Genomic DNA, 14,527 nt, shown 5'->3' with positions numbered 1-14,527 from the left:
GTCCTACCCTTTTTAATATATATCTATCCCCCCTTGCATTTCTTGTAGAGGAAGAGGATGCCAAAATTGTTTCCTATGCTGATGACACTCAACTGAATTTTTATATGTGAAAAAGGAACCGACTTCGACAGGGCAATGATTAGGTCTTGCCTCACAAAGGTTTTTAACTGGCTAAAGATCAATTAGCTGAAGTGCAATCCTGACAAAACTGAAGTTGTTTTCTTTGGTAATCCTGAAACGCCTGACTGGAGCTCTTGGTGGCCAAAAGATCTGCCGCCCCCGCCTGCGGAAAAGGAGAAAGGAGAAACGTAGGAATTGTTATAGACAAGACACTCTCCATGCGCTTTAAAAGCCAAATATATAACTGGCACTTACATTGGCATACTCCGGATGCTAACAAAAATCCTGCCACTGTTACCGCTTGAGAGCAGAAATATCATGGCGCAGGCTCTGGTGACATCAAAGCTTGACTATGTCAACAGCTTGTACCTCGGTCTTCCCAAATCCCTTACCCAGCGCCTACCTGTGGTACAAAACGCGGTGGCCAGAGCCATCCTGAGACCTAAATCCAGGTCTAGAGCTTAAGTCTCTACACTGGCTCCGCAAAAAAGAATGGATTGACTTCAAAGCAATGACCATCTTCTTTAAAGCTTTCCAAGGCTTAGGAGCCAACTACCTAAATAAGCATGGTAATAGCTACACAACATCTAAGCCCCTAAGAGCTTGCAATGCCAACCTGGCCATCGTGCCTAAAATTTGCCGTGCCAGCACTGGAGGCAGGCCTCTCAACTTTCTAGCCGGAAAATTGTGGAATAGCCTCCCTGAGTCTCTGAGACTAACCACAGACCTACCTACTCTATTTCAGGAAGAACTTAAAAACCTGGCTTTTTAATAACTGATGGGTCTTTTACGCATGTTTTCCTCCCACTGTCACGAGCCAGGACACTCTAGTCTGAGTAGCTGCGCACTTTATTATATGTGCTATTTCATTTCATTGGGTCCCTGACAGTGCAAAGGAACATTTGTTCAAATTCTAAGGGCTTTATTTATGAGTCCTTGCTTCACTTTTATGCCGCCGGTGCATCATGTGCCATGTGGCGCCCTATTTACAAAGTGACGCATCTAGGCAGATGTATCACTTTCTAAGCCCCTGCACCACATTATACCTGTACCAGGTATGATATATGCAGGGTGGGTGTTGCCCCGCAAAAAGCCTCATAGAGATGACCCTTTGAAATCTATGAGAACTCAGTGCGCCACTTCTAGGATGCCATTTCGTCAATATCTTACACCTGCCTCACAACATGTGTAAGACGGATACAGGCGCTTTCACATGAGGCTTGCCCATTGTGAAAGGACACATTGCTGGAGTTGTGTCTATTTTCAGAAACTTCCCAGCAATGCATCACTTTTGCGCCTACAGATATGTCAGAAATACGGACGTATCTGTAACTCCTTGCGACATGATGCATCATACAGTAAATATGACACATCCATCATGTTGCATTGAGGAATCCCTGTTTTCACACAGCGATGCATCACTTCTCATAAATAAGGCCCTTAATGTGTATACGTCTAATATTCAGGGATAGTTATGTGTGTTTTCATCTGGTACATAAAAAATAAATTAAAGGAAAACAGTATTTAAAACAATCTGTTTGAGAAATAGTCCAGGTCATTATGGCAATACTCTGGAGTATGGAGCTGACTGTCATGGGGCCCCCTGAAAGGAGGGGGGCCTGGACCAGAGCCCACTTTGCCCATGCATCAAAACGTCTCTGAAGGCACTGTGATTACCAGTTTATGAAACCCACTGGATGAGTACCCCAACTAAACCCTTAGAGCAACCACATCCCTTCTCTTACAGAACATCATTCTGCTTATCACAGAGCATCTTCCTGGAACCTCCCATCCTCCCTCCCTGACTGTATCCCACCTTCTGCATCAATCCCTTGCTCCTATCCTTGCTCTGTTTCCCCTACTCTTCAGCACTCAGGTGCTTTGTAGCGGGCTGCACTATTTAAGTCCACATGCATGCAATCATACAAGCTCGGTTAACAGAGTTATGCTATTGACTAAGTGCAGAACGTGATAGCTTGTGCATACATTTCAATCATTCATAATCTAAGGAGACTGAGCAGCCATTGCGATTCAATCAGTGCCATTCAGACACAAGGATCACCTGTACATCTGGTGATATAAAAAATAGAAACAATAAATTTAAGAACAAGGTCAGAAAATAGAGCAATCCAGCATTACCACAATTGTCAATTATGTTTCTGGCGTGTTTGGATCTATGGAGACCGGTAAACTGCTAAACACCTCCCAGTGCGTGTGCTCTCCCCTTCTACAAGGGGATCCATCGGCTACCTCCAGTTGGCATGTTTGACTTCTAGGTAAAGTTACAAGGTGAAAGTGACATAAAAGTCTGCTGTCACATGTCAGGCAGCCAAGCAGTCCTAGTCAATAAATAAGTTTCCTTACTCTTATATCGGGCATTTTCTATCTTGGTTTGAAAGAATTTTTCTTGGCTGCCTTCACGAGAATGTAATGAGCTTTTAAGTTGTCTTTATACATCTTCCTGTCCTCAGGTAGATAGGTTCTACGCCATTTCCATTCCATTTTTCTACAATTTCTTTTGCTAGGTCTGAGGGAATCGTTAAACCATGGAGCTGGTGGGGCCGAACTCTTTGAGGAGCAGAAAACAACCGGTATCGCTGCATCAATGTTGGTTCGGAGACATGAATCTATTTAGAGGGCGTCCTAGTTGGGGCTGCCAGACAGCTCCAGTAAGGAACAACCGAGGGCGTCTGCTAACATTGGGATGGATATTTTATGGAACGTCCTGTAATTAGGGACCCTCTGCCCTGCGTTAGCCCAAGGGGCTGTAGCAGAGTTGGGAATGACAAATTTGAATAGGAGGTGGTCAGAATAGATAATGGGAAGAGGTAGGCTTACTGATATGTCAAAGTTGTGATAGATTTGGTCTAGGGTATTGCCCTTCTCATGGGTGGCCGAAGAAATAGATGGAAACATGTTGCAGGCCTGCAGCGTCTCCATCAAGGAAATTGTATGAGGGTCTTTTCTTTTGTCCAAATGTATACTAAAATCTCCCAGAATAAGGCAGTTGTTGTATTTTAAGGCCAGGGAGGTGGTGGCTGTATTAAACATAGTAATAACATTTCCAATTTCACTGGTATGTCTGTAAATCAGAAAAACAGCTATCCTATGATGGGGGGATAAGGTACAGCAGAAGCCCAAGGACTCTGCACCCTCGATGTTTTCCATTGGAATGAGAGAGCAGTCCAGTTTTTGATTGTAAATGATGACGACACCACCCCACTTCCCACTCAGTCGGTCCCTCCTAAAGATTTTATAACCTGTAGGGATGGCCGAGGTGATAGTAGGGTTGGAGGCTTCAGACAGCCAGGTCTCAGTGAGAAATAAAAGAACAGGCTGTTTGTCTAAAAGTAGGCCATACATGTGTTGTTCATGCTTTTGCATAGAGAGACAATTTAAAAGGTTGGCCTTCAAGTCTTCTGTTTTCTTTATTGTTGCATGGGAGGATCTTGGGTGTGAGTTTCCTGGGCTAGAAGAGAGACAAGTTGCACTTATTGCATCGAAAGTCTATCTCAAAGCTCGGATCAGCCGCTGTACACTGACTTAAAGGAAGCCGCCTAAGGCCAAGCAGTTTTTCCCAATTGTAATATAGTGGAAGAAACTCACCGGAGGAGAACTGGGCAGCATGGCCGGCGCCAGACGCCTCGGGACGCAGACGGGCTTGCCTTTGGTGTATCTTTGGCGTGCCAGGGTCACGCCCGCTGCACGCGTCCTTTTGCATCGGGAATGTAGAGGCTAATGCCTATGATGCAAACTGGATCAGTAACGCAGCTGAGGAAGTGGAAACTGCGTGCGGATGTGAGGAGCCCAATAGTAGCCCCAGCCCTCCGAATAATCGGCGTATCAGCGCGGTGGACCAGTACTGGAGGAAAAGCGAGATGCAAATCGAAGCAGCTAAGAAGATGTAGGCAAGCAGAATCAAGTAAAGTGCAAGTGCGCGTAGGTAGGAGAAATTTTTAAAAAGCACAGAGTAATTCAGCCACACATATATATAAGCTACGGCTTTCGGGCGGTATACAAAGTATTAAAAACCTAATAGCAGGGCAGGAAACACTAAATCCTACCGCTGTCAGCTGCGCACATCCGTTTGCTTCAGGTACATATAGGCTAATGCCTATGATGCACACTGGATCGCTAACGCAGCTGAGGAAGCGGAAACTGCGTGGGAAACATGGGCTCAAATTGGATCATTAATTCAAAGCTGTTCTGAACAGGGGCCCCCAAAATACGTTTGGCCTAGGGCCCCCAAAATCCTTAAGATGTCCCTGAGTGCAGTCAGGCATTGCCTAAAGGGGATGATTTTAAGCTCTCTTCTAAAGTAGGGCATGTGTAGGTGCGTCCTCAGCCTCAGACATAACAGGGCAAAGATGATGGTTGGACCTTTCCTTCCTTCACCCCGGGACTCAAGCCCACCAATGTGCTAGTAAGGGTCTGCGTACTGTTCTTGATGTCATGACTGTGATCACCAGGTCCGTATCCCGTTGTCCCAGTGCCTGGATCTGTGACTCCATTCCACACTGATGCTGTTGGAGTCATTTACTGCTTCACAGCTAATGAAACATGTCTTTAAGATGATTGAGGTAGGCAGAGGGGACCAGTAGAGTGTGGTAAGTCTTGGAGATATTAGCCTTTAGAGTGTTACTGGATAGCTGTCCTGAAGCCGTCTTCTGGTGGGAACAGCTACACTCTTTAGAGCTAGGATGGTTGATGTTAAACCTTCGTATAATGTGTTCCTTCAACTGAAACTGAAATTAACAAGGAAGCCTATCGACTTGGTGCTGCCAATGAGTTGTGGTGTGAAGTGATCCATATTCATGTCATCCAGCCATTTTGAATCTGCTGTCATTCAGGATAATGATAAACTCTAGGCTGGGTTTAACTTGACATAGGAATTGGACATCCCAGCTTGAATGGCGGCAAGGCAGTACAGATGAGCTATGTTGTGGCCTGATGAGAACCTTAGGTAGAGCAGAGCATCATATGTGCATTGATAAACGCTAATGTCCTTTTGCCAGTAGGATCTTGTATACATTGAAATGTAATAGTGTGAGGATAGCTCATGGCAGGGCGATAGACTTTTACCTACAAAACCCCGTGTGGACCAGCATGGATCTGTTCTTCAGATATAGCCCACACCACCTGCAAAATAAGATGGAAATATGCAAACCCGGGAGAAACATCTCTGCCCTACATACCTGGGCACCAGGGCAGGATTCAGACCCCAAACCCTAAATTGTAGGAGGCTTACAAGAATTGGGCAGAAGACACAGGGCCTTATTTATGAAAACGGTCACATTGCTGCGTGAAAACAGCGATGCAACAGTTTTCACTGCGCCCTCCTTGCGACATGATGGATGTGTCATATTTACTGTATGATGCATCATGTCGCAAGGAATGACAGCTACATCAGTATTACTAACTATCTCTCAGCGCAACAGTGCCGCAGTGCTGGGGTGTGTCTAAAAACAGACGCAACTCCAGCAATGTGTCCTTTCACATGGGCACAAGCCCCATGTGAAAGGGCCTACATCAGTCTTACGCCTGCTGTGTGGCAGGCGTAAGATATTTATGCAGTAGCGTCCTAGAAGTGGCGCAGTGAAATCCCATAGATTTCACTGCGCCACTTCTACGAGGCATTTTGTGGGGGAGCGCCAGTGCTTAAATTGAGCTGGTGCTTAGCACCCGCACTAATGTATCAGGGCTGGGTCTACACGTCTGCACGTCATATGGCATTGATCATATAATAACCTCACTCAGTTACTGACTCCGCGCAGACAGTGTTGTTCATTTTGTCTCCCGAGTGATGAATCCCAGTAAAGAGTGTTGTGTCAGCGCCAAGATTCATATGATATGAACTATGATTCATTACTGGTCTAATCAACCCAGACTGGTCCAACCATAATTATTTACTGCCAATATCCATATCGCATGCGCATTGCGAATTTGCCTTAGGCGCTGCCGCAGGCCCTTACTTCAGTGTAGCCGGTGGGAGGATAGGACACTGATTGGCCTAGATTTGGTTTGACGGGGGTAGGGAGCAGCGTGCGCAGGCAGCGTGCGCATATTTCTTTTTAGAAAGCCACGCCCTGGCACACCCGCACTCCACGAGTCAACAGCGGACGACTTTGAGGGCAGGCAGCAGCATCAGGACCTGCAGACCAGGCCTAACAGTTAAAAAAGGCAGTGCCTGGCCACCCACCACCAGTAACTGTAAGTAATAAGTAGCCAAGCTATGCTCATTTTTTTGTTGAGCGTGGTGTTGTGACGGTTACCGTGGTAACACCACAATCTGAAGATTCAATGATGCCCTGGGCCCTGGCTTAGCTGTACACATTATATCACGATAGGGCCACTGGGGTTAAGTCAAAGGCCCTGCCCGGCTCCTGCCCTTGAATTATCCTCCTCTAAACAATTTACTGCGTAAGACTCGAGTGGTTAAATGCCATGAAAAGCAGGATGTTAAAAAACTTGTTGCCGTCTTTTTTTACGTATAGTTGCACACCTAATGAATGAGCCCATACTATTAAAGGCTCTTTAAGCGTGCCATGGTTTGTGCTTGTAATAGTGCCTTAATATGTATTAAAGTGATGTGCAAAACCAACTGACAGGGGTAGGTATGCCTCACAATAATGTCCTCCATTAATTTAATTCGAAGAAATCTATACAGCGTGGCGTAGCGGCTTCCCGCCTTCTACTCCTGGCCAGGCGCTAATGAAGATCGCGCGCCATCTAAGCATTCGATTAAACAGGCTCTTCGTGCCATTGGCTTTCCTGAGTGACTCGTGCGGATTTATTTTTCCAACTAATTCTTTTCTTTTATTTATTTCGGTGGCTGGCAGAGCTGCAGTATGTATGTGTCTACTATGGAAATACCTTATTCAATAATCGAAAAAGCTCCAAGTATAAGCTTAATGTAGACAGTACTCTCCCCTTTATTTATTTATTTATTGCAATTTTATATAGCGCGAACATTACCCGAAGGTGTCAGAGCGCTTTACAAAAGAACCAGTTGCGCTACACTAGGACTTTGGATTACGTGAGTTACAAAGGAGATATCAACAGGAAAAATTGCAAATATACAAGTTGTAAAGTCACTCAAGGAAGAGATACAAACAGATCAACTCTAAAATCGCATAGGAATGGTAGTAAGTACAAAGGACTACTCCATATACTAGTGGTTAGAGATAAAATTATATACAAATTGCAAATTCACTCAGGATTACATATATTACATATTAACAGAGCAGGGAATTCTTGCCATAGTTCAGCCAGGTGTTCAGGGGGCAGGGGAAGGAAGAGGGGGGAGAACAGAAATAAAGGGAAAGGAAGGCAGGACAGGAAAGTAGACTAGATGGGGACATGAGTAAGAGAGTCAGGAGGAGGAGGGCAGTCTGTTCCAAATCCATAGCTGTACTGTCCATTACCAAAAGTTGAAGACGTGCCTGAAGTGCAGTCCCTCACGGTCCAAGAAGAGGTGGCCGTCGGCGTCCAGCGGGAAGGGCGTGCGGCCACTCACCGCACCCTTCAGGAGCGAGTCTGGGTAGCGCTGCACCATCTGCCACTGCGTTATGTTCAGGTAGCCGCCGATGATTAGTGTGAGCAGCGAGGCAGGGGCGGCGACAGGGACTGCCGGGCGCTCCCCGCCCGGGGATGCGCCCACCTCGTTCTTATCCCTGTGGGTGGCTCTGCGCTCCATGCCGGGACCGGGAGCCGCAGCTGTTGCAGTCTACGGTCGGGCATGCTGCACTCACCGCCTCATGCAAGTCAGAGCCGTCTGGTTAGCTATGACCTCTCCTCAATCAGGGCGCCTCCGCAGACACACCCTCAGCGCTACAATACTCGGTTGCAGCCCGGCCACTCACTCCGGCGTAAGAGTGATATAGTCGTCTGCCAGTACCTGGCAATGGTCGGGAATATGCGACATCCAGATCCGCACGGAGACTCCCAATCCAGTATTCCGCTGTTAGGGTCAGCACAACAGATCCCCAGTGCTCACCATCTACCTCCGTTTCCAAGTCTGTGACGGCCTGGCCCAGCTGCCATTTTATGCGCTCAGAAAGTTATGGGGAAGGAACACAAAAGTTGTGTTCCTGCTGAATCAGCTACATGATTAGAACTGCGATTCTCCGGGTGGCTCCTCACCAGCTTCGCTGCAAAACGCGGTCATTTTTGGGAATCGATTGCCAGAGGATCCGCAGATATTGAACGGATCTTTAACCCGGCTGGCAAAGCCTCACTCCCGTGAGGCTATCTTGCCACCCACCGACGGCCCTGCCAAGACGACCTCATTACTGCCCGCCTTCAGCATCCCTGTCACGGCAAAGACTGATTCCCAACGCCGGCTGACGGCTCCTCAGTGTTTCTTCCCTCTCCCCCAGCCGCTAAACAACCTGAATCTGGCACATATCCCTCACGTGGCCTTCAGAAGTTAAAAAGAGCCTCTTTAATGGACACAAATATTGTTTCATGGATGCAATTTACTATTTTTCAGTGTTATGATGACCAGACCAAGAAACACTGTCTACATTATACATGTAGCGGGAAGAAAAGAGAAGATTTTAATGTTTCGATGTATTTAAATACAAACGTTGGTACAAAGAGCATTTAATTTGCACAAAAATGTATTCTTTTGAGCAGACGAGGCTGACTTCCAGTGGGTTAGTAGAAAACTCTGTTTGTTGAAGGGAGCATCTTAATTTATAATTCTTAGCTACCAATAGGTGATCGATTATTGAAAATCTTAGTTAATTTCAATGCATTTAATATACAATCTCAGTCTAGAGAATGGGACCACGAGACAGAGGACAACAGAATTATGCCCCAACTGCATCAAAAGTATACATTTTGCTCAGGTTCATTGTAGGCCTGGCAACGTGTTCCTCTTTAAATTCCCTAACACAATGGCAATAATTTCTTCATTTTTTTGTTAATTTTACATTTTCCTATAGTGCTTCTTTTTATAGAGCCATTGAACTTTTTACCACACCATTCATTTCACTGTAATCTGTTACTTTAATAAGGACTCTGGCACTGGCCACTATGTCGCTTTACAAAAGAACCAGTTGCGTTACATTAGGACTTTGGATTACATGAGTTACAAAGGAGATATCAACAGGAAACATTGCAAATATACAAGTTGTAAAGTCACTCAAGGTAGAGATACAAACAAATAAACTCTAAAATCGCATAGGAATGGTAGTAAGTACAAAGGACTACTCCATATACTAGTGGTTAGAGATAAAAATATATACAAATTGCAAATTCACTCAGGATTATATATATTACATATTTACAGAGCAGGGAATTCTTGCCATATTTTAGCCAGGTGTTCAGGGGGCAGGGGAAGGGAGAGGGGGGAGAACAGAAATAAAGGGAAAGGAAGGCAGGACAGGAAAGTAGACTAGAGGGGGAAATGAGTAAGAGAGTCAGGAGGAGGAGGGCAGTCTGTTTCAAAGCTATAGCTGTACTGTCCATGACCAAAAGTTGAGGACGTGCCTAAAGAGCAGTCCCTCACGGTCCAAGAAGAGGTGGCCGTCGGCGTCCAGCGGGAAGGGCGTGCGGCCACTCAACGCGCCCTCCAGGAGCGAGTCTGGGTAGCGCTGCACGATCTGCCACTGCGTTATGTTCGGGTAGCCGCCGATGATTAGTGTGAGCAGCGGGGCTGGGGCGGCAGCAGGGACTCCGGAGTGCTCCCCGTCCGGGGATGCGCCCTCCTCGTTCTTATCCCTGTGAGTGGCTCTGCGCTCCATGACGGGACCGGGAGCTGCAGCTATTGCAGTCTACGGTTGGGCGTGCTGCATGGGAAACGGCCATTACAACGCGGCCGTTTCCACGAAAACCTTTACCACGCATGCTTTACTACGCATGCTTGGTAACAACGAGAGGCTTTACCACGCAAACCTTTACTACGAAATACGTAGTAAAGGTATGTGTGGTAAATGGAAAACAAAAAATGGGGTTTGGGGGGGCTCCCCCCCAAAAATAAAAAAGCGTGGGATTGAAAAAGGGAGGTTGGGGGGGCTCCCCCCCCAAAAAAGAACTAGCCTGAAGTGCCGAAGAACAAGCAATCAGCGTCGTTAAAGAGGAAACTGAATTAAACTTTAGCTTCCTCTTTACGACGTACGGCCGACGTAACCAAGAAGATGGAGAGGAGACGAGTTAAAAAGGTAACGGGAAATGTAATTAAAAAAAATAAGGGTTAAGAGCAGGGGTATTTATAAGGAGTAGAGGCTGGGGACGTGTAAGGGGAGAGGTGTAACCTTTAACAAGAATATGCCCTCACCATGCATAAATTAACAATGAAAAACGTTGTTAATCTATGCGTGATAAAGGAATATTAGTGGTAAAGGTTATGCGTAGAAAAGGAATTCCGTTGTAACGCATGCGTGGTAAAGGCATGCGTTGCAACGGAATTCGTTGTAACGACATATAACCGTGCTGCACTCACCGTCTCATGCGAGTCAGAGCCGTCTGGTTAGCTATGACGTCTCCTCAATCAGGGCACCTCCGCACACGCACCCTCTGCGCTACAATACTCGGGGGCAGCCCGGCCACTCACTCCGGTGTAAGAGCGATATAGTCGTCTGCCACCACTTTGTATAACAGCCACTATCACGCGCTGGTCCGCACAGTACCTGGCAATGGTCGGGAGTATGCGACATCCAGATCCGCACGCAGACTCCCAATCCAGTATTCCGCTGTTAGGGTCAGCGCAACAACAGATCCCCAGTGCTCACCATCTACCTCCGTTTCCAAGTCTGTGACGGCCTGGCCCAGCTGCCTTTTTTTGCGCTCAGAAAGTTATGGGGAAGGAACACAAAAGTTGTGTTCCTGCTGAATCAGCTACATGATTAGCACTACGATTCTCCGGGCGGCTCCTCACCAGCTCCGCACCAAAAAGCGGTCATATTTGGGAATCGATTGTCGGAGGATCCGCAGATATTGAACGGATCTTAAGCCCGGCTGGCAAAGCCTCACTCCCGTGCGGCTATCTTGCCACCCACCGGCGGCCCTGCCAAGACAACCTCATTACTGCCCGCCTTCAGCATCCTTGTCACGGCAAAGACTGATTCCCAGCGCCGGCTGATGGCTCCTCAGAGTTTCTTCCCTCTCCCCCAGCCGCTAAACAACCTGAATCTGGCACATATCCCTCGCGTGGCCTGCAGAAGTTAAAAAGAGGCTCTTTAATGGACACACATATTGTTTCATGGATGTAATTTACTTTTTTTCAGTGTGATGATGACCAGACCAAGAAACACTGTCTACATTTTACATGTGGCCGGAAGAAAAGAGAAGATTTTAATGTTTCATTGTATTTAAATTCAAACGTTGGTACAAAGAGCATTTAATTTGCACAAAAATGTATACTTTTGAGCACACAAGGCTGACTTCCAGTGGGTTAGTAGAAAACTCTGTTTTTTGAAGGGAGCATCTTAATTTATAATTCTTAGCTACCAATAGGTGATCGATTATTGAAAATGTCAGTACATTTCAATGCATTTAATATGCAATCTCAGTCTAGAGAATCTGACCACGAGACAGAGGACAACAGACTTATGCCCCAACTGCATCAAAAGTATACATTTTGCTCAGGTTCATTGTAGGACTGGCAACGTGTTCCTCTGTAAATTCCCTAACACAATGGCAATAATTTCTTCATATTTTTGTTAATTTTACATTTTCTATAGCGCTTCTTTTTATAGAGCCATTGAACGTTTTACCACACCATTCATTTCACTGTAATCTGTTACTTTAATAAGGACTCTGGCACTGGCCACTATGTCGAGTCAATATAAACAAGGGTTCTTACTTATATGGCTTGTGACTGAAAAGGGGTAGAGAGCACAGAAACAGAGACCACTTAAGGCAGTTGTGACAAACAAATATGAAGCAAGTGCCATAGAGAGATTTTACTGTTTGTTAACTATAGAAATTGCGCTCGAAGTGCCACTGAGATCTACATTTTTCCCCATTGTCAGACGTTTTCATGTCTTCTGGAACATAACTTTCTGCCTCTGCCGTTGGTAAGAGAGAGGAGAGCTCTCTCTCACCTACCAACACTTTGTTCCAGCGCCACTGGCTTGGGTGCCTTTGTGTGACATTTCCATGCTTCCTGGTCTGAGTACCTATGTATGACATTTCCATGCTTTCTGGGATTACAACTGATTTACAGCTGTGCCAGTTGAGGATTTGGGTAGAACCAATAGAGTAAGTGGGTTGAGCCAGTGGAGGAAGTGGGTGGAGCCCAGAGAAAGTAGGTGTGGGCTCCGACAAACATTCAAGCACCTGCACTTAAAATTTTACAATACTACTGCCCTGCATACATTATACCTAACACAGGTATAATGTAGCGCAGGGCTTTACAAAGTGATGAATCTCCTTGGATGCGTCACTTTGTAAATAAGGCGCAACGTGGCGCATTTTGTATGCCACACAGTCCGACGCAAAAGTGACGCAGGGGCTAATAAATAAGCACCACAGGGTTTACCTTGCAACCAAGTGACCTAGAAGTGCAAACACATTAAAATGCCATAATTTCATACAACCATATTTCTTTGCATCTAACAAACCACAGCACAATATTACCTACGGGAAATACTATGTACCATCAACAAACACACCCGTCCTACATGTAAGCACTTGCCTACACACCAATTTATATGCTACTGAGTATAAATACAACTAGTATAATACAAAGGCCAAGAAATAAAAGGGCCACAGTGTCCTTTCTTTTCACTGAGCATGCCATCTTAGAGAGAGCCAGTGGGTGGGCTTCCAAGGTCCTGGACTGAGGACGTACCTTGAAGTACAGAATTGAGTCATGTTTGCAGTGCAGGATAGATAGAATGCTGTACTGACATATTTCAGTTTTTTCGCACGCTCATTGTTTCTAAACAATTTGACATCTTGGTTTATCCCTTAGTAACCAAGAAAAGCACCCAAAGTCAAAGAGACTACTAGGAGGCCAACCTTCTGAACAGTGGACTTTATGGAATGTGCATGAACTGAAACAAATGTTTATGCAATTAACAAACAAAGTGAGGAGTGAGGTTGGAACTCTTCTAACTGTGCCTTTTCTTTTCTGAGGTTGGAACTCTTCTAACTGTGTCTTTTCTTTTCAGTCCATTTGCAGGTGCTCCTGGGAGCCGGGCTGGCCCTCCTCTGCTTCTGCCTCCTTCTTGGTTGCGCTATGTGTTGGCGTCATGTAAAGAGACGCAGATCCAGCACCTGTAAAACATGTCGCAAACCTGAAGCCACAGCAGTGGACTTGGCGCTGGCTGTGCCCCCAAAGACCACGCCCATACCTATCAGAGTCCAGTACCAAGAAATGGATGGAGAGGTACTGGAAGGGGTGTCGACAGCAAAAATTGGTTCGCCTAGTCCTGGATTTCTGAGCCCAGGCCAAAGCAATTTTCATGGGCAAAGCTCTCTCTCAAGTCCCTCCCCCTCAAGTCCCTCCCCCTCTCCTAAACACAGCCTTTACTCCAAGACCAAGAGAGCGCTGGAGCGCCGATGCACTGTCTCGGGAGACAGCCTGTTGTACAACGAGCACAGCCAGTTGGTGAGCTCTCAGTTTGGCTCTCAGGTGTCCCACTCGCACACGCTGCCGAACAACCTCTCGGGCATGAAGCCCAAGCAGCGCCCTCTGCTCCATTTCACACTCTTCTACTCACATGCTGAGGCTACGCTCACCGTGACAGTCATTGGTGTGTCCAGCCTACCCAAGCGGATGCGCAATACCTGTGATTCTTATGTCAAGGTCTACTTGTTGCCAAAGTTCATCGAGCCCCGACAGACGGCCCTGCGGCGCAAGAGCCTGAACCCTGAATTTAGAGAGACATTTCACTTTGGGACTTACAGCATGGAGGAGCTGCAAGGGTTTGCTGTCCGTCTGGCTGTCTATGTCCGGGAGTTCCACAGCTTGAGGGACTCCTTCATCGGAGAGGTGGTCTTCCCCTGCTCGCAGGTCATCTGGAACCCCGAAGAACCATCGGGCTACACCAGGGAACTGTCCAGCAGGAAAACTAAACTCAAGAAGGTGAGGATCTGTGTTGGGTCAAGTTACCTTTCGAAGTGTGAGTATGGGGAAGGTGTTTCCTGAAGGAAAGATGGAGGGTGCAGGGTGAGAAAGTCAACAAACACACAATGCAAGATGCCAGTACAAGATGTAATGTCTTTTGAGTCTTTTCAGATAAACGAGTCGGTAAAAATGGGTGGTACTACTTAAATCTACACCATAAGGGTCAATACTAGACTAATGACAACAATGGGGACCGATTTATCAAGGTTGCCTTGCTGTGCTGCACGAAAGGAATGTGCCATATTTAACATTATGTGGTGCATTCCTGTTCTCTCTTTGCACTGGCACACAATGTCCTGCCTTGCGCCTATTGTAGGGAGGATCATT

General features: G+C 46.4%; 1 protein-coding gene across 1 annotated transcript in view; it reads left to right on the top strand.

Moving 5' to 3' along the window:
• LOC144826622 (synaptotagmin-7-like) overlaps window positions 1–14,527 on the top strand; it is a 236,625-nt gene that overhangs the window by 102,877 nt on the left and 119,221 nt on the right. Inside the window, exon 2 of the mRNA XM_078685145.1 lies at window positions 13,242–14,158. Within this exon, the coding sequence (XP_078541271.1) occupies window positions 13,242–14,158 (917 nt within the window). The remainder of the gene's footprint in view (window positions 1–13,241; window positions 14,159–14,527) is intronic.

Source organism: Lissotriton helveticus, chromosome 3_2 (assembly GCF_964261635.1).
Source record: "Lissotriton helveticus chromosome 3_2, aLisHel1.1, whole genome shotgun sequence".
NCBI classification, from domain to species: Eukaryota; Metazoa; Chordata; class Amphibia; order Caudata; family Salamandridae; genus Lissotriton; species Lissotriton helveticus.
This window is presented reverse-complemented; position numbering and strand designations above follow the sequence as displayed.